This window comes from Eschrichtius robustus, chromosome 17 (genome assembly GCF_028021215.1).
Source record: "Eschrichtius robustus isolate mEscRob2 chromosome 17, mEscRob2.pri, whole genome shotgun sequence".
Classification (NCBI taxonomy): Eukaryota; Metazoa; Chordata; class Mammalia; order Artiodactyla; family Eschrichtiidae; genus Eschrichtius; species Eschrichtius robustus.
The window spans coordinates 86,118,978-86,138,871 of NC_090840.1; the positions used below are offsets into that span (position 1 = coordinate 86,118,978).

The 19,894-nt window shown below is 59.8% G+C and overlaps 2 protein-coding genes across 2 annotated transcripts; one reads left to right on the forward strand and one right to left on the reverse strand.

Moving 5' to 3' along the window:
• Positions 1-12: 12 nt before the first annotated feature.
• Positions 13-7,353, reverse strand: PARP10 (poly(ADP-ribose) polymerase family member 10). Its single transcript, XM_068526112.1, is given in 10 exon segments — positions 13-652; positions 735-909; positions 4,153-4,286; positions 4,371-5,009; positions 5,196-5,292; positions 5,423-5,644; positions 5,755-6,338; positions 6,419-6,655; positions 6,728-6,982; positions 7,059-7,353. Coding segments are annotated over 10 exon segments (2,985 nt in total). The 3' UTR covers positions 13-305.
• Positions 7,354-9,957: 2,604 nt separating this feature from the next.
• Positions 9,958-12,912, forward strand: GRINA (glutamate ionotropic receptor NMDA type subunit associated protein 1). Its single transcript, XM_068526198.1, has 7 exons — positions 9,958-10,056; positions 11,032-11,419; positions 11,514-11,626; positions 11,698-11,898; positions 12,043-12,171; positions 12,270-12,413; positions 12,494-12,912. Exons 2-7 carry the CDS (start codon positions 11,056-11,058, stop codon positions 12,641-12,643), a joined length of 1,101 nt encoding a protein of 366 aa, XP_068382299.1. The 5' UTR covers positions 9,958-10,056; positions 11,032-11,055; the 3' UTR covers positions 12,644-12,912.
• The last annotated feature ends 6,982 nt before the right edge of the window (positions 12,913-19,894 follow it).

A 19,894-nucleotide genomic window follows, 5' to 3' on the forward strand; every position in this document is an offset into this window, starting at 1 on the left:
CCCCCCGCCTGGTTTCACGTACACATTTATTTAAACAACACAGTCGCGCTCCGGCGAGGGCCGGCCCCCCTCCTCCTGGGCTCTGCTGACCCCTGGTGGTTGGGCCAGCCCGAGGGTGGGGGGAGCGGGGAACCCTGCCCAAGCCCTCCTCGTCCGGCCGGCCGCCCGTATGGGGCACCACTGCAGGAGGCAGGGGCGCCCCCGGGGGCAGCTCGGGCGGGGAAGGGTGCGGTGGGGCTGTGCGGAGCGGGGAGCCTGGGGAGCAGGAGGCCAGCGGCTGGGCCGAGGGGGCGGGGCCTCTAGGGTTAGGTGGCTGGGGAGTTGCTCAAGAGCCCAGGGGGGTCTCCAGGGGGAGACCGAGACATGCGCTTGCAAGTGATGAGGTGGGTGGGCAGCGCCTGGGTGTCGTGAAAGATGACGAAGATGCTGGGCCGGGGGAGGCAGTCCACCGCGCTGTCGTAGCGCAGGAGCGCGTGGCCGGGGGGCCGCGGGGGGGGTGCCCGCAGCCCGCGGCGGCCCTGCCCGTAGTCGCCGGTCAGCACCCGCGCCACGAACACCGCCTTGTGGCCCTCGGCGTCGGGGGGCGAGTAGCGGTCCAGCACCGACAGGGAGGCGCGCTTGGCGAAGTACACGCCCTGTCCGTAGAGCGTGCCTGCGGCGGGGGGAGGGAGGCACGGGGGTCAGGGTGGTTACGGTGGGCAGAGACCGCGCCCCTTCAGGGTCCCAGGCCTCACCGTTGCGGCCGCAGAAGCTGCGGTTGAAGCCATGCGCGCAGATGTCTGGGACGGTGGCCACCGACGTGCCGTGGTACAGGACCTGCTCGGCCGGCCGCCGGTCACAGCACTGCTCCAGGCGCTCCCGGTGCAGTTCGTACTGCTGCTGCAGCAGCGGGTGCAACACACGCTCCACCTGCGGGCGGCCTTGGTCAGAGCCAGGCTACTGTATCCCCTGGGCCACAGGGCAGGGCTGAGCCCGGAAATCAAGAGCCCTCTCCTGGAGGAGTTCAGGGCCTGGGGAGACCTCACAGCTCCTGTCATGCTCTGCCCAGTAGCAGACATTAGGCGGACGTTCGCCACCTCCACCGAGCCCCAAGTGGCATTGGAGGGCTTCCAGGGGGGTCTGCAGGTAGGCAACCCATCCACTCACCAGAACCCTGCACCCACAGCCAGGCCTCTGCAGAGAAAAGCTGAGCCCCCCGCCTGCATTGCCCGCAGGACTTCACTCCCAACGCCAGGAGATGCCCCGGACCTCTCAGTGATGGGAGACCAAGGTGACCAACCCAGTAGTCAACCGAAGAGGAGCCAGCTCAGGGACCCAAAAAGTTTCTAAAGAAATTCTAACTAGTCACTTCAGAGGGATGCAAATGAATATTATATCCAGGAAACAAGACTACCTACTGTGAAAAAGAAACAGTCTGAAAATTAGAGAGTTCTTACATTGAGAATGGAATTGCTGAACTGCATCCAGTGGGTGTGGATAATAATAAGATGATGAAGATGGAGTTCAGGAAGGGACTCAGAGTGCAGAGCTAAAGAAAAGAGTTGGGAACTGTGAGAGGACAGATGAGGGAGGGGGGAGGAGCTCTAAGATCTGAGTCGTAGGAACTCCACAAGAAGACACCCAACAGGTGATGGGAGCAAGTGAGGACTTAATGGAAGACAGTTTGAGCTGAAGGCAGCATCTTCAGATGGAAAGGATCTTGCCATAAAATGCCAAAGACAATGTGGAAAGGCACCTAACTGCTGGGAAAACTTCAACCTTCAAAGTGAAAGAAAAGTCTACAAGCGTCCAGACGCACGCATGCACACACACACACGCACACCCCAAAGTCGACATACAGACATGGAAAAAAACCTCACGTTTTCATACTGGGGTCCTCACCAGCGATACTGGATGCTAAGAGACCATAGAAGGATTTTTTTTCTTCTTGCCTTTCCAAGAACAAAAAATTTTAAGGAGGAAAGAAAAAGAGTTAAGTCTTTCAAAGATCTGAAGGAAAACATATTTTGATCTTGAACCCTATATCCAGCCAACCTATTAATGGTGAGGACAAAATAAGGACAGATTAAGGTATGCAAGAACCAGCTGTGCTTAAGTTAACAGAAATGTCTTAATAAACACATAGCATCTTTTGTTTGAAAAAAATACCAATATCAAATTATAGTTGCAAATTACTTCTAATTGCAAAAGGCAAAATCCATTTAAAAGTTCAAAATGTTGACTACTCACTCAAGGAGATACTTTTACTACACAGAAAAGGAATCTATGCAAGAAGGTGACAGGGTCACCAAGAGTAAGCCAGCAGCCAAGCACCACAGAGAAAAAGGAAGAAAGTAAACAAAATCAAGAGCCATTAGTTGGGCTTCCCTGGTGGCACAGTGGTTAAGAATCCGCCTACCAGTGCAGGGGACACGGGTTCAAGCCCTGGTCCGGGAAGATCCCACATGCCGCGGAGCAACTAAGCCCGTGCGCCACAGCTACTGAGCCTGCGCTCTAGAGCCCGCCAGCCACAACTACTGAAGCCCACATGCCACAACTACTGAAGCCTGCAGGCCTAGAGCCTGTGCTCCGCAACAAGAGAAGCCACCTCAATGAAAAGCCCGTGCACTGCAACGAAGAGTAGCCCCAGCTCGCTGCAACTAGAGAAAGCCCGCACACAGCAACGAAGGCCCGACGCAGCCTAAAAAATAAATAAATAAAATAAGTCTATTAAAAAAAAAAAAAGAGCCATTAGTCCTTGAATCCTAGAATATTCTCTTTCATGCAACATGGTTTAAATAACTAGGTTTTTCATTTCCCCCTTTCCTCTCTGGTCCAGTGGTAAATATTTTTTCATTGTCATTATATGTCGATCAACCTACGGCCCGAGCATGGAGGTCCATGCTTGGAATAGAAGCATGCCATGCAGAATAGAAGATGACGTTTGTTTGTCAACCTTGCCAACTTCAAAATAATGTCACTGGCCAAACTGTGAGACGGAAGAGGGAGGAGGAGGTGAAAGGGGGGAAGGGAAGCCCATTCTCCTGATCTTCCGTGCAGGGAGGCAAGAAACAGTCTCTAAAATCGTTAAGTGGAAAAAAGACTCAAGTGTACCACGTAAAGTCACAAAGGTCCTGCTAGAAGAATCAAGCGCACGTGACTAACAGAGCCTCGGGAGGAGCACGGGGCATGAGTGCAGGGCGTCCTCCTCTCGCCAAGTGCAGAAGTGACAGCTGCTAAGTCCACCCAGAGTTACAGGGGTCATCCCCAGGAAAGCGGTGGTGGCGGTGCTGGTGGCGGACTGCGCCTGGTCTGGGAAAGGCCTGAGGTTCTGCGTATCTGACCAGATCCGGGTTGCTACTGCTGCTCACCGCCCCCTGCCCCCAGGCCCACCCACCCACAAGTCGGCGCGTCAACAGTCAAGAGGGCCACCTGGCTTCACCCGCGCCGTGAGCCCAGCTCTCACCTCCCAGTCACTCTCCGCCCCTGCCTGGCACACGGCCCCTCCTCAGTCCTTCCTTCTGGCCCTGCAGGCGCTCTGGCCCTCGCTGCCTCCAGCGCCCCGCCTCCAAGCCCCTCCTTCTCAGCCTCTGCTTCCCACCTGCCTGGGTGGCCAGGGCTCCTGGGGCTCCCAGAGCTTCATTCGGGTCCCCCACCCATGGTGCCCAGCCCTTTCCGCAACCCAACCGTGCTCAGAGTTGCCACATTCAACAAGTGAAAATGTACGAAGAGGCTGCCTCGCTGCAGCCAGCCCTCTTCCTGCTGGAGCAGACCCCTTGGGAGGCAGACGGGCCCCAGAACAGCACCCGGAACAACTGCTGGAATGAGTCATCCTCACAGTAGCCACGAGATGGCATCACCACCCCATGCTCTAGAGGAGGAAACTGTGGAGGCATCGGGCTGGAACCGGCGAAGTGGGGACCTGTGCTGGGACCCCCTAAGCTCTACGGCCTTCTGCCTCCCGGGCCGCACACTCGTGAACACCCTTCGGGCAGGGAACGGGGCTGCAGAGCCCTGCTGCTCCCCTGCCCCCGACAGCTTTCAGCCTGCTGGGCAGCTTCTGGCCAGCCGATCCTGACGTAGGCAAGAGTGATAGCCCACAGGCTCTGCAAGGCAAAAATGGTGCCAGGAGCCCAGGAGGCCAGGGGCTGGCAAGGCAGGGCGTGGACTCACCCGGACAACACGGATCCTGCCGTGGGCAGCGTCCAGTGTGTCGTAGAAGGCCTGCACTACCGTCTGGAACTCACTGCTGCTCTCGGCCACACACTCCAGCCTGCCCAAGGGCTCCCTCGGCCTCTGCTGTGGCACTGACACACAGAGAGAAAGGGGGTGCGGGCCATGCCTGGGGCACCGGTCCACCCTGCCCTCCCCCGCGCGGGCTGCAGACTCACGAGTGGGGCCCGAAGCCGCCAAGGGAAAGGCCAAGCTCTGATCCCGGGGGCCAGCCTGCAGCGCTGCTAAGTGGCGGGCCGCACGGGTGGGCTGGGTCCCAAAGCCACGGAGGACGGTGCGGTCACCACGAAGGGCAACACTCACGCCGTGGCGCCGCTCCAGGCGGGCGCACAGCTCCGCGGGCAGCACGCAGCCCTGGGGCCCCACCGTCTCCTCCCGGAGGTGCACCTCCAAGGCCGCCTCTAGGGCCCGGTCCAGCTCATCCATATCCTGCTCAAAGGCCGCATGCACCTCCAGCTGGGCCCAGCTACCAGGCCCCCCACACCGGAGCTCCTGTTCTTCCTGCAGCGGGGGCAGCTCCAGCAGGGAGAGGGCCAGGGCCCGCTGCAGCGCCACAGCCTCCTCCCGCTCGGCCGCCTGGCCCTGTGGCTCCAGTGACCGGTAGAGAGCCAGCTGCAGCTCGGCCTCCTCCTCCAGCCGCCCGGGCGCCCCGGTGCTGGGGGCCACGGGCCCCTCCCCAGCCCTGGGAGTCTTCTCCTCCTCCGGCTGCCCCTCAGGCTCCTCCTCCCCCAGCTCCAGGGGCAGCCAGTCTTCCCCGTCCAGGCCCTCCAGGGCGGCCAGCAGCTCTCGGACCTCCTCTGGGGACAGGGAGAGGCACCGGGTCAGGGGTCAAGTCCAGCCAGAATGGGGCTGAGGAGAGGACTAGTCAGGGGACGCGTGGAAGGTGGAGGGGGGTTAGAGGGTATATGGTCACAGGGCAGAGCAGCGGAGGGTGAGGTCAAGAAAGGGCCGCAGGATGTGCCAGGGTCCCCAGGGAGCCCTACCTAGGCTCATATTCTCCTGGTCACCGTCCATATTGTCTGGAGGCCACAGGGTGTGGGAGTGGCCAGGGAGGGCCTGTAGGGCCTCAGTGGGGTCCACCTGTTGGGAAAGAATGCCAGTACCCCATGGACACATACCCCTCCCAGGCCTCTGAGCAAGGGTGGAGGAGGTACGGAGGACTGAGGTGTGAAAGAGGGGAGGGGAGGGGAGGGGAGGGCTCCATGTCTACCTCTCCCAGGTCTGTATCCAGGGCAGCCCTGGCCAGACGCTCTGTCCCAAAGACGCACTGGAACTGAGCCTCCAGCCCCCGCAGAAGGTGCTGCCCCTCTGGGCTCAGCAGGAACCTGGCGCTGCCTGGGTGCTTCAGGCTCAGCACGTGACAGCTAACGCTGCCCAGCAGACTTTGCAGAAACTCCTCGGCTGCCTGGCATGGGGCGAGGGCTCCGCAGAGCTGCAGGACCATGGGGCAGGGTGAGGAGGAGCAGTTGGCAGGTTTAGGGCACAGGAAAGGCAGCCAGAGCCCCCAGTAGTAGAGGTGAGGAATCCTCAGGGGTCGCGTACCCGAAATCCAGTCATATCTGATCCCTCGAGCGGGAAGAGGGCGACGTCTCCCAGGCCAGCAAGAAGGTCCTCATGATAGAGTTGAATGAAGCGCATTGCTCCCAGCTCCGTCGGCAGCACTGTCTCCACCAGGCCCTCCTGCCCCGGGGACCCCACAGGGCCCAGGCTCATCGACGCCACCTGCTCCAGAGACTCCACAGCGATCTCCCCTGGGCCTGGAGACCCCGTAGGCCCTGGGCTCACCAGCCCCTCCTGTTCTGAAGACCCCACGGGCCCTGAGCTGACTGGCCTGGCCTGTCCCAGCGAGGACCTGTCCCAGAGAGGACCTGTCCTCAGAGAGGCTCCTGTTTGCCCCGGTGCCTCCTCAGAGCCCAATGTCACATTCCCTGCACAATTCTGTGCCCTTGCTGGCCCTCCAGCCTCCAGGAGAGCATGCTTGGGGGCCCCAGGCCCCAACTCGGCCAAGCGGTTCCCTCCACTGGTGTGCTCGCTGAGCTCCTCGGGCTCCAGGACATCGTAGTGCGGGACAAGGCTCAGCTCTGAACCCTGCAGCTGGTGGGCCCGCTGCAGCACCCGTTCGGCCACTTGGAGGAAGGGAAAGGACAGAAGTCGTCAGGGCTCCAAGGCATAGGGAGGGTGGGCTGCCCTGTCCAGCCCCACTCACCCTGCCACTGCTGGAAGGAAGCGATGGTGCCCAGGTGCCCTGGCAGGCTGCGCACGCCCTCCAGGGGCCCCCCGCCACTGCGGCGCTCATTCTCCAGGTACAGCTCCAGCAGCAGCAGGTCTGCAGGGGGGCTGCCCCCCACGACACGCACCGCCCGGGCCTGGGGCACCCAGGCCAGGGAGACCTCGGCCCCCTCCAGGCTCAGGGCCTGGGCGTGCTCCTCCAGGACTCGGGCTTCTGTGGGGAGGGTGCAAGTCAGCTCAGGGCATCTCCCCTGAAAGGCACGCCCGCCCCAATCCCGCCTCTCACCTGCCTCTGAAAGGGGCTTGGGCAGCTGCACCAGGGCCCGGTCTGGTCGGGGACTGGCCAGGGCACGGCACGGCTGCACCGGCTGCCCTGCGGCACAAAGCAGGGCTTGGACGTACTGCTCCAGGCGCCGGGGTCCCGTGCCAGCAGACAGCCCCTGGAGCAGCAGGCGCGCAGGGGCGCGTGGTGGGGCTGGCCGCAGGCTCAGCCGAGCGCCGTGCAGAATGTGCTCCTCCTGGGCCAAGACCCTCGCTGCATCTGCAGGCAGGGGGAGGGGTGTCAGGGCCGGCGGCCGATGGGGGCCCAGGCTGCCCCTTTGCGTGGGTCCCCTCACCTGCAGCCTCCTGGAAGGTGAGGATGCCCCCGCGGCCAAGTCTCTGCCAACTCGACACCGGGCCACCCCCAGAGCTTCGAGGGTTCTCGAAGTAGAGTGTGAGCAGCTCGTCTGGGACGTCGGGGGGCAGGCCTCTGAGTTCCACTGCTGCCCTCAGCTCCGCCTCTTCCTCGTCCATCATCACAGCCTGGGCCGGAGGAGCAGGTGGGGTAGCAGCCCACAGCCCCGCCTCACCCCTCGCAGGCCCCTGGGCAGCGTTCCCTGGCACCCCCCTCACTGTGGGGCTGGCCTACATCCCGCACTCACGCTCCCCCGGCTGCCTGGGCCGCCGCAGCCCAGGCCTTCCGCCGGACTCCTTCCCTTTCGCCCTGAAGCCGAAGGGCTGGGACAAGAAAACAAAAGTGAAACCGTTGGAGGGAGGGAGGGGCCCGCAGTGCTGGGGCCGAGTGGCTGCCTCTCAGGTGCTTCCCTTCTCAGGCCCCTCCTGCAGAACTTTCCAGCCCCACCCCCAGCTCCTCAGCCCAGCCCACCCGCCCCATCTGTCTGACCTCAGCCCAGCGGCTGGCAGGGTGGGGGGAGTGTCCGCTCGCGGTCCTCCACTCCCACCGGCCCTTCCCTGTGAACCTCAGTACGGCCCTCCCTAGTATATCCACACGGGGGACTCGAATCATCGCCCTCCACTCAAGACCTCAAGCCTCCGTGTTACCCTCCCCCACTGCACGAGCACCTTGGGGCCCTGGCTGGCCCGGCTAAGGCTGGCTTTCAACTCTCCCCAGCAACCTGGGCAACGGCACCGCACTCACCCTTAAACAACATACAGGTGACCGACCTCCCACTCCGCAAGGGTGGGTCGGCAGCTCCCACTCCTGACCTATGAGAGCTTCCATCCCAGCACAGCCTTCCTTCCCGCCCCCACCGCACCACCCACCCCCCACCGCCTCCCCAGCCTACGCTGTCCTCAGAGGTGGCGGCGGCACCAAGGCTGACCGCAGAAGGGGCTGATGCTGTGCTCACGGGCCTTGCTGCAGCGCATCCCCGTGACAGAGGGGACAGAGGGGACGCGGAGCCTCATGCTCGGCTGCACCTTTACAATCCACAATCCCTCCCGCCGCCGAGTACCCCCCTTGCCTGTGCTCCATTGGCTTCCAGCCTCTCAGAGAGTTGTGCCCCCCACTGCTCTCCATCTCGCACCTCCCACTTATCCCTCAGCCACTAAAACCCAGCCTCTGCCCCTGCTACTTCTCCAAGGAATTGAGGACCTGTCCAGTCTGTGCCCCGAGCTGTACACCCAGCACACTGGCTGCCCGCACCCTGATCTGAGCCTCCATCATCTCTTGCCTGGGTCACTACTCTGACCTCTTAACTGATCTCTCTCTGCCACTCCTGCCCACTCACACTGTCCATCCTCAACAGAGAGCAGGGTGAGCCTTATAAGTGGCACCGACAGCTGCTACAGCTGGGTCCACAGTAAAGCCAAAGTCCTTTGGAGGACCTGCCAGGCTGGACTGACCGGGCCCCAGTCCCTTCTGCCGCATCCCTCCTGCATCCCCCGTCCGCTGTCATCCAGTGCAGCAGACCCTCCCACCCCAATGCCCTTGCACTGGCCCTTCCCTCTTCCCAGACCAGCCTCTCCTACAGAGCCACCTGGCCACCCCTCCCCCTGATTCACCTTACCAGGTTCTTGGTGGCAGATTCAAGTTGAACCTAAAATTCTTCAAGGAACTGTGACTTGCACGGGCCCCTCCTAGGGCCCTGGCCTCAACTTCACATTTGTCATCTTAAATTATTTTTCTTCAAAAAGACCCCTCAAATTGTATGAGCATCTAGTTCTACAAAACCTGAAGTCACCCCTGCCTGCTCTATATTTTCTCCTCTCACAGAACTCATCATCTTCTAACATACTGTATAATTTACTTATTACACCAATCCCTGCTACCACAGGCGGCAGTGTGCTGGAGCAACTCACATCATGACTACATTGTTCAATTTTCAGGAATCTTTGTGAATCAGTTGTTAAACTGGTGGTCGCTTGAAATCAGCCAGGATGGGGTATTTATGTGAAGGACAAGTGCAAAGGTGCAGATCAGGGCTTCCCCTCCCTGGGGCCTGCTGTTCAACGACGAACCAGCACACACCAGCTGCACAGGACAGAGCCTCTTCCCAATCACTGCTGGGCCTGGGAGAGGCCACTATCCGAAAGGCCGGAAAGTACAGTAAGATCCCCAGGCCCCAGGTGGAGAGGCACTCCTGCAGAGGGCTCCAGGAGACCACGTTGCAGGGATGTCCCTGGCGGTGGCAGGCAGCACTTCCTCAGGACCGCTGAAGCCGAGGGAATTTAACTTGGCCTCCAGTCCTGGGGCATCTCTAAGCCTCAGCCCCTTAGCAGCGAAACAGGGCTAAGAATGCCACCCTTACAGCTTTGTGGTTCTGTGATAAAGACAAGTAAGGATAACTGGTCTAGTAGGGACCTGGACTGGTTTCATAGAGAGGATAGAGCATTTAAACAATTAGGCCTCTTGATTTGGAATAGACTTGGATGAAAGGGGAAGCGGAGTTTTAAGGCCAAGGAGGGATGGAGAGTGCTTGTCAGACTTAGCAAATCCCAGATTTAAGAATAAATTTCTCAAAATTCCCTGACCCAAATTGGAGAGGCTAGGTCTCAGCCTCCAGAGGTCTACAGCCCTCACGGCCCAAGGCCACCCCTCAGCGGACAGTACGGGACTCGGGTCTCGGGCCTGGGGCTCGGAAAGAAGCCAGCAGGGCGACCCAGTCGGGCAGGGTCCATCCGGGAGAAGCCCCCGCGTTCCCCGCGGAGCCCAGCCCACGGCCCCGCCCCCGCGCCGCCGGCCCCGCCCCGTCACAAGGCCCCGCTGCGTCTCCCGAGCCGCAGGCGCAGGCCCAGCCCAGCCGGCCGCGGAGCGGGTGCGGGTGCGGGCGCGGGCACAGCGGCCGCGCAGCGGACACCCGGCGCCCAGGCCTGAGGCGACTCGCGCGACTGGTGAGTCCCCGGCCCAAGCCCAGCAGCGTGTCTACTCGCTCAGCCGGCCGGCCGCTGCCGCCCCCGCGCGGGCCCTGCGCAGCAGACAGGCGTTGCGGTGGGTCAGTCGGTCGGTCCGGCCGGGCGCGCGGCCCGCGGGGGCCGGGGGGTGGTGGCGGCGGGGCCGGGGAGCCGGAGGGCCCAGGGCGGGCGGGGGCGGCGCACTGCGGCGACAGGCGGACGGGCGGTCCGAGCGCTCCCCGAACGGGCAGGAGGGCCCACCCCGCCCTCGGTGCGGGTTCCGTGGCCGCCACCACCGCCCGCCTCGCCCCCACGTCCGCTTTGTTCCCCCGCACGCCCTCTGGTCGCTTCCATCCCCCCCCCCCCCGCAACCCGCTGTTCCTGGCGTACCCCGCTGGCAGGCACCCCGGCAGCCGATCCAGGCCTGCTGCCCCCACCCCGGGAGCGAGGGACGCTCGGGCCCTGCTCTTGGAGGGGGGTCAGGGTTCTGGCTGGTCACAGATGGCGTGGGGATTTCCTGGGATAGAAATAGCCGCCGGCTCTGGCCCCTTAAAGCTGCTTAAGGGGCGGGATGTGAAGGGGAGGGTCCGGGCACACCCCCGCACCTCCCCGACCGCGCCCCCAGCACCGGCCCGCGCTGAGCTGTGACCCGGAGAGGCCAGCCGCGGTGAGACGGCCCCTCCAGTTGCTTGCAGGAAACGGCAGAAGCCCAAAATCCCTAGGCTGCCAAAGTCATCCCCTCGTCCATCCCCTCCTCCATCTTTGGGGTCGGCCTGTATTGGCCCCTCCTGAAGCTGCACGCCCAGCCACCCGATACCCACCCGCCTCTCCTGGCCCCCCAGCTCGGGTTCCAGACAGCCCTGGGGCAAAGGTCACGAAACCCCCTCCTTCCGTCCCGTTTCCTGGTAGCAGGTGGAAAGGCCCCTGGCTGGTTCCTGTCACCTCAGGGCTAACTGTTCTCTCTCTGTCCTCTAGGGGGAGACCACAGAACCTGAGGCCATGTCCCATGAAAAGAGTTTCTTGGTGTCCGGGGACAGCTATCCTCCCCCCAACCCTGGATACCCTGGGGGGCCACAGCCCTCCTTGCCTCCCTACCCAGGGGCCCCTTACCCACAGCCCCCATTTCAGCCTTCCCCCTATGGCCAGCCAGGGTATCCCCAGGGCCCCAGCTCCTACCCCCAGGGGGGCTACCCTCAGGGTCCCTACCCCCCAGGAGGCTACCCCCAGGGCCCCTATCCCCCAGGAGGCTACCCTCAGGGCCCCTACCCCCAAGGGGGCTACCCTCAGGGGCCGTATCCACAGAGCCCCTTTCCCCCCAACCCCTATGGACAACCACAGGCCTTCCCGGCACAGGATTCTGGCTGTGAGTAGTGGGGCAGGGGCAGGGGAGGGCAGGGGGAGGGCAGGGGCTCCTGGCACCAGTAAGGGGCGCTGACCCAGCCCGTCCTGCTCCTCAGCACCTCAGCATGGGAACTATCACGAGGAGGGTCCCCCATCTTACTACGACAACCAGGACTTCCCTGCCACCAACTGGGATGACAAGAGCATCCGGCAGGCCTTCATCCGGAAGGTGGGCCACAGGGGCTGGGGAGGGCGTGGGCAGCTGTGCTGGCCGGAGCTCTGAGCCGCCTCCCTCCCCAGGTGTTCCTGGTGCTGACGCTGCAGCTGTCCGTGACTCTGTCCACCGTGGCCGTGTTCACCTTCGTCGGGGAGGTGAAGGGCTTTGTCCGGGAGAACGTCTGGACCTACTACGTCTCCTACGCCGTCTTCTTCATCTCCCTCATTGTCCTCAGCTGCTGTGGGGACTTCCGGCGAAAGCACCCCTGGAACCTCGTTGCACTGGTAACCCCCAGACCCTGAGCCCCTGGCCCCCAGGGCCAGGCCTTCACACCCCATGACTCATGCTTTGGAGCGACAGAGGGGGACGGGGGTGGGGGTGGGAGTGCGGCAGCGGCTCCACGTGCTCAAGGCTCCATCTCCCCTCAGTCGATCCTGACCGTCAGCCTGTCCTACATGGTGGGCATGATCGCCAGCTTCTACAATACTGAGGCGGTCATCATGGCCGTAGGCATCACCACGACCGTCTGCTTCACGGTGGTCATCTTCTCCATGCAGGTAAGGGGCCCCCCAGGGCAGGGCCGCCGGCCCTGGGGGCCCAGAGGCCTTGCGAGGCTGCGGCACGCAGGGCCTCCTGTCCGCCCCTGTGCCCTCAGACCCGCTACGACTTCACCTCGTGCATGGGCGTGCTCCTGGTGAGCATGGTGGTGCTCGTCGTCTTCGCCGTCCTCTGCATCTTTGTCCGGAACCGCATCCTGGAGATCGTGTACGCTTCGCTCGGCGCTCTGCTCTTCACCTGCGTGAGTGGCGGGGGCGGGCGGCGGGGGCGGGAGGCTGGGCGGGGGGGATGTCTCTCCACGTGACCGTGCTGCCACTGCAGTTCCTGGCAGTGGACACCCAGCTGCTGCTGGGGAACAAGCAGCTGTCCCTGAGCCCGGAGGAGTACGTGTTTGCCGCGCTGAACCTGTACACGGACATCATCAACATCTTCCTGTACATCCTGACCCTCATCGGCCGTGCCAAGGAGTAGCCCGAGCACCTGGCACACGCGGGGCCCCACTCAGGTGGCATGGCTGGCCTGGACCCTGCCCCCAGCGTGGCAGTTCCCCTGTACCTCCCCTCTCTCATCCCTGTGCGCAGCCTGGGACAGAGGGAGCCCCTCTCCAACCCTCCTGTGTGTACACTGCAGACACTTCTGTTTGGACCCGCTGTGGCCAGCATGGCCCCTTCTAGCCCTCCCGCCCTGCCAAAGGGTAGTGGGGCCGGGTTTCCGTGCCACCTCCTGCCCACTCAGTGTTGCATGAGCCCTGTCTGCCAGCCCACCCCAGGTCTGGGGGCAACACCAGGTCCCAGGGGAGAGGGATGGAGCCAAGAGGTGAGGGTGCACGTCTCCCCTCCTGTCCCAGCTCCCCCGCCTGGCATAAAGTATCCCTTTCCCCTCCCCAGCCCCACACTGGAGTGCTGCCCTCAGGGGACCTGCGGGGTGTGAGGGTCTCGTCCCTGTGCTGGGCCCTGAGGGCAGAGAGGACGGGTATGTTTCAGGGGAGGAGGACGCCTTCCTCTCATTCTGCTGTCTTTAAAATTACAATAAATGGGACCTGCCGCGCTCTGTGTTCCCTTCGTCACTCTCTCGTCACTGCCACTTCCTCCACAAGGTGGGGAGGGGTCTGGGCACTGCCAGAGTGAGGCAGTGAGCAGGACCGGCGTCGACGGTGGGGCTTGGCTCGGGGTGGAGGTGGTGGAGGTTAACGACAGCAGCTAATCTTCCTCTCGCCGCGCTTCCACCTCCGTTGCTGCAATCTTCCCAGCCACGTCAGGAGCTGTATGCCGGGATTCGCAGCTGACGGACGGGGACCCCAAGGCTCCCGGTGGTTACGCGTGGTGCCTGGGTCACACGACGTCTGCTACTCGTGCCTGGGAACTGCACGGCATGATGGGGGGGCGGGGGCTGCGACACCCTCATCATCTCGCCTCGGGCCTGATGGGCAGCGGCACAGGTCACTGACCGCCCCCAGGCAGGCCTGTCCTGCTCCTCTGGCTCTGAAGGGCCCCCAGGGAGCCCATCAGCGGGCACCTGACGCGCGGCCCAGGCCTGGCTCAGACGAAGGCCCTCCGCACCCCTCCCCCCTCCCCCTGAGAAACCTGCACACCGGAGCCCCCAGGGGAGAGCTGGCTGGAGACTCTGAGGGCCCCTGGCCTGCCCCTGGCACCTTCCGCAGCTCTCCAGGCCCCACCCTCCCGTGGCCCTCAGCCTCAGCTGGTCCTGCGCGTCCTCCCCTGTGGCTCTTGCTGTGCCAACTCCAGAGCCCGCCCCAACCACCCCTGGCCCTGGGATGTGCACTCAGAGGTCAGCCAGCTGTCCTTATCCTCATCCTCCCACACAGGGGTCCCTCCGCTGCCCGGGGCTCAGTCGCTCTGAGCACCTCCCTGCCCTGAGCTCTCCTGAGCTCCTAGCCCCCCAGTGGACACTCCTGACTGTGGCCTTCCCCCACAGGGCCCGCTATCCAGGGCTCTCCCACCTCCTCCCCGCCAGCCCATCAACCCACTCCTTTAACTGGCGCCGGCACCCCAGCATCTCTGAAGGGACCCCACACTGCGAGCCAGTGCCCGCGGGCACCTCGGCTGTGGCCTGCCCCGTACCTGCTGCTCCTGCGTGAGCTCCGTCGGCGTCCACCCGACCCCCGGGCCGGAAACGGGTCTGTCCTCTCTGCCCTCGCTCATCCTGCCCCACCCTCCTCGTGCTCACCTGTCAGCTCACCTCCACCAAGCCTCTGCCCAGCTGCCAGGTGTGCTTCCGACACACTGATCACACCACCCGCCTGATGGTTGCCAGCGGGATGAAGTCCACCTTCCCTGATGGCTGCTCGAGTCGGCCTTCCGCTGTCCCCGAGCTCCTCAACCCAAGGCCTGACCTTGCTCGGCCTGAGACACAAGCAGGCCCCACTTCCCCAGGCCCGACGCACACTGCCTTCCCAGCCACCTGGGCCCTTCCTGGAGACCACCTCGCGCTACACGGCTACCCTCAGTCACTCTGCTTTGTTCGCCTGCCGAGCGCCGAGCGCCGGGCAGGCGACGCGGCTCCCCTTCCCCACCTCTCCTCGAGCAGGCGCGGCTCCTCATCCAAGGTGCCCCGCCTGCAGGCGCTCCAAGCGCACGGGAACCTTCTCCGTGGTAGCTCACAGACCCGCGAGGATTTCACGCGGCAGAAAACACGGAGCAGTCATGTGGTTGAAGAAAACACCAGCAGAGGCAAGAGGAGCAGCTCAGGACAAATGCCAAGCGAAATGTGCAAGGACAGTGTTTTCTCAGGGAATTCAAGGGGGACAAACTCTTGGCTGAGCTAATCCTTGGGGGAGGCTCCCTGGGGACGACCAGGGGCTGGAGGTGTGGGCCAGGGCGGGGCCGGGAAGCTGGGGGACGCACGCAGAGCAGAGGCCGCCGTGGGAGGGAAGGCCAGGGCTGCACACGGGTGAGGGCTTGGACCTGTCCTGCCGGTGAAGGGGACTCTGGCAGGAGCCACAGCTGGCTGTGGCTTCAGGAAGATGCGTCCGGCAAGAGAATGTCCAGGAGAAGGGGTGGGTGCCAACAGAAGGAAGCAGGGAGGAAGCAGATGAGATGTGCAGATAGGAGCAGATCAGGTGGGGCTCGGGGCTGGGGCAGCTGGCAGTGCCACAGAGGGCTCAGGATGGGCCCGGTCGAGGCGGGCAGGGCATCTCTGCCAGTGCACTTTGGCCTGCTGTCTGCTGTGTCCCCCTGGGAAGGAGAAAAGGGGCAGCTTGTGATCTGACCGGGTGGATGAGTGTGTAGAAGGAGCCACAGCAGTTGTGAGGTCAGCAGGGGAGATTGTTCAGATGAGGAAAGAAACAGCCCCCAACATCCAGGAGCTGCCCTGGTCCTATCAGCGAGGCCCTGGTGTCGTAGGGGCCAGCCTGGCACACTCAGATACAGGCCCTGGTGGTCTCCTGTTTAGAATATGCAGTTTCACATGCAGATCTGCATCAGGCAAGGCCCCTCTGTGCCGGATTGGGTCAAGAGGAGAGGACTCTTCTGTAATCATGTCTGAACACAGACCAGAGGCAGGCATTGTCCAAGCCATAAAGAAGACCTACTGCGTGCATCCTGTCCTGCCTAATCTGAGCAGCCGCTGGCTCTTCAGAATGGACAGCTTTAGCCGGGCCCTAGTCCGTCCCCCTTCCAAAGAAGAGGTGTTGAGATACCCAGTCACAGGATGACTCCCCTTCCGGACAGCATGGAATCCCAAGCAAAGCACTGCTTCTTTAAGCCCACCCCAATTCACCCAAACAAGCCAAGTCCCACAGGAAGTCCTTCCAATCCCCCTTCCTGTGGTCCCCCCCCCTTGCCGCAGTGAGCAGTAAGCCTGACCTGTTCAGCCACAGGTTGTCCAGTGGGCTTCCTCTGGAGCCTTGACACAGCTCGCTATACTAAGGCCACTATATGAGGTGGACTAATTTATTCTTCAATCAAAAATGTTTATTTACATGAGTAATCATTAAGTCCATTCTTGTTTTCAAGATTAAACGACACATGACTTCCCTGGTAGAACAGTGGTTAAAAATCCGCCTGCCAATGCAGGGGATACGGCTTCAAGCCCCGGGCCAGGAAGACCCCACATGACGTGAAGCAACTAAGCCCATGCGCCACAGCTTCTAAGCCTGCGCTCTAGAGCCCGTGAGCCACAACTGCTGAGCCCACGTGCTGCAAGTACTGAAGCCCACGCGCCTAGAGCCCGTGCTCCACAAAAAAGAAAAGCCACCGCAATGAGAAGCCCGCGCACCACAACAAAGAGTAGCCCCCGCTCACCACAACTAGAGAAAGCCCGCACGCAGCAATGAAGACCCAACGCAGCCAAAACTAAATAAAATAAAATAAATAAATGTATAAAGAAAAAAAAGTTTAAACGACACAAGGTCTCCGTCACATTCCCTGCCCTGCAAAAAAGCAACACCATCACTGGTGCCTGCTGAAAACCATGGTGAGAGGCCAGCCCAGGACCCCAGCTCACTCAGCACACCCACAGATGCCTTGTGCCACCTGCCCTGCTCACCAGGGCTACCGTCGGCATCTCAGAGCTGGACGTGCCTTCAGGACGGGGACTGTGACCTGTGCCTTTTAACACCCAGGCCAGCATCCAGTCCAGAGTGGGTGTGCCATTGGTGTCGACCGTGGAATGAGCGGATGAACTCTACGTGGCACGAGCCGCACAGGCACCAACTGCCCCAAGAGCGGGGCAGAGAACGCGGCAGACTTCTGGACTCTGGCTCAGCATCAGCATCAGCAGGAGGCACTTCAGGAGTGCAGGCAGCAAAACTGAAAGCCCGGGACATGCATGGAGGCCCACTTGGGGGAGCCAGGTGGAGGAAAGAGGATGTGGGAGAGTTGAGGGGTCGAGGTCAGGTGTGACAGCTGTGGATGTAAAGCTCGAGTCTGAACTCTTTCTCAGGCAGTGACAAGCCACTGGAGTTTTCCAGGGAAGAGCCCAGAAGTGGTTTGAATAAAGGCAGGAAAATCGGCGAGGACCACAGTGATGGGGCGGCAGGGAGGGCCGGGCCTGGGGAGCAGAGGGCGCTTGGGAGGGGAGGCATGGGTGCAGGCCTGGTCCCGGAGCTGTAGCTCCCAAGGTGGCCCTTCCCCATCGGGGCCTAGACGCTGCACCCCGGGCAGCAGCATGGCTTGGCCCGTCTGCCGCCAAACGTTCTGTGTTCCTGAGCGTCTTCTTCGTCTCAGGCTTGTCAGGCACTGGAGACCTTTCAGAACGCCCCAGATGCAAACAACACCCACCACAAACACACACACACATGCACACCCACAACTCCTCAACTCCCACCTTCACTGCTAAAAAAGGCCTCTTCTCCCTGTGGGCCCTCATCCCCCGGGACCCAGTTCACAAGGTCACCCACATGTCCACCCCCGCAAACCTTCGGGCTCTTGTGCAACAACTTCCTCCTTTGAAACCTGCGCCCTCTCCTCTCCTTCATCCCACTCCGGTCTGCTTTTCGCTGGTATCCAGCAGCTTCCTGGATATGGGAGGGCTCTAGCACCAGGTTCAGAATCCTCCTCTTCACCGCAACTGCTATGACGACCCTGGGGCATTTTGGGTGGTATCTTCCAAGTGCCTCTCTCACCTATGCCCTTCTCTCGAGTCAAGGCCATGACCACCTCTGAGCAGACCCAAACCATCCTCAGCACCACAGACAAAGAGATGATGGCATGTCCCTGCTTAAATACCTTCAGAGGACTTCCCATCAGGATGGCGGACTGACTGACCCGGGATCCTGACTCCTACTCTTAACACATAAAACTGCCAGATAAAATACTTTTAAACTTTTAAATAACTGAGCCAGAAAGCAAAAATAAATGTGAAGGGAGACCCTGCGGCTGTGAGGGAAGAGTTACAGCTATGGGATTTAGAGAGGTTGTGCTGAGGAAACAAGAATTAGCATTTAGGACCTACCAGGGGAAGGAGCCTTGGCGAAACCGCAGGCTCTCAACTATCAGGGAGCCTTAAGAACAGCCTTACCAAAGCCATAACCCGGACTTGCCTCAGCTCTGCCCCAAGGGTTGAACGTAATTGGCCCCACTTTATCTGCGGACTCTATCTTCCTGTAAGAAGATAACATCACCCAGAACCTCTACAGTCTTTTAATACACAAACTGTCAGTTAGAAATTGCTAGGCATTTCAAAAGACAGAACTATATGACTGAAAACCAAGAGGAAAAATGAGATGACAGAAACAGACCTAAAAGTGACTCAAAGATGGGAGATAGCAAAAAAGGACTTTAAAATAAATATGATTGATATGTTAAGCAAAATGCAGGGGGAAATGGAGAAACATGGAAGATAATATGGAGATTTCCCAGAGAATTGAATTCTATACAAAGAATCAAACTGAGCATCTTGAATGGAAAAATACAATTAACTGAAACTAAAAATTCAATAGATGGGTTTAAGAGCCAATTAGACAAGTCAGAAGAAAGAATTAGTGAACTGAAAGGTCAATAGAAAATATCCAAACTTACAAAGGGAAAAAAAGAATGGATAGAGGAAATAGTAGAATAGGTGGGAGATAAGTAAAAAATACACATATGTAGAGTCCCAGAGGAGAAGAGAGAAAGAATGGAGAAGTAATGTCTGAAGAGATAACGCCTGAAAATTTCCCCAAGCAATAGGACATCAACCCACAATCTACCAAAACTGACACAAAAAGAAGGTTATGCTTACCTCTAAAATTTTCCAATTTTTTAAGAGCCCACTGTCATGAATTGAATTGTGTCCCCTAAAAATTCAAATGTTGAAGTCCCAATCCCCAGTACCTCATTATGTGACCTTACTTGGAAATGAGGTCATTGCAGGTATAATTAATTTTTTTTTTTTTTAAAAACCTTTCATTTCTTTTTTTTTTAAATTAATTAATTAATTTATTTATTTATTTTTCGCTGTGTTGGGTCTTCGTTTCTGTGCGAGGGCTTTCTCTAGTTGCGGAGAGCGGGGGCCACTCTTCATCGCGGTGCGCGGGCCTCTCACTATCGCGGCCTCTCTTGTTGCAGAGCACAGGCTCCAGACGCGCAGGCTCAGTAGTTGTGGCTCACGGGCCCAGTTGCTCCGCGGCATGTGGGATCTTCCCAGACCAGGGCTCGAACCCGTGCCCCCTGCATTGGCAGGCAGATTCTCAACCACTGCGCCACCAGGGAAGCCCCCAGGTATAATTAATTAAGATATGGTCATACTTCCTCATACTAGGACACAAAGCAAGCCTCAACAAATTTAAGAGGATAGAAATTATTTCAAGCATCTTTTCTGACCCCAACAGCGTGAAACTAGAAATCAACCATAGAAAGAGAAACAAGAAATAAACGATTACATGGAGACTAAACAACATGCTACTAAAAAACCAATGGGTCAATGATGAAATCAAAGAAGAAATTAAAAAGTACCTTGAGACAAATGACAATGAAAACACAACCATACAAAATCTATGGGATGCAGCAAAAGCAGTCCTTAGAGGGAAGCTCATTGCAATATAGCCTTCCTCAAAAAACAGGAAAAATCTCAAATAAACAACCTAACCTACCACCTAAAAGAATTAGAAAAACAAAAACAAATAAAAGTCAGCAGAAGGAAGGAAATAATAACAATCAGAGAGGAAATAAATAAAATAGAGATTTAAGAAACAACAGAAAAAAATCAATAACATCAAGAACTGGTTCTTTGAAAGGGTAAACAAAATTTACAAACCTCTGGCCAGGCTCACCAAGAAGAAAA

Bases quoted from the DNA above. Each gene is read 5' to 3' on its own strand.
- GRINA (XM_068526198.1), top strand. From the start codon at position 11,056: ATGTCCCATGAAAAGAGTTTCTTGGTGTCCGGGGACAGCTATCCTCCC. The intron at 12,172-12,269 runs GTAAGGGGCCCC...CTGTGCCCTCAG, and splicing joins TGGTCATCTTCTCCATGCAG to ACCCGCTACGACTTCACCTC. The intron at 12,414-12,493 runs GTGAGTGGCGGG...CTGCCACTGCAG, and splicing joins GCGCTCTGCTCTTCACCTGC to TTCCTGGCAGTGGACACCCA.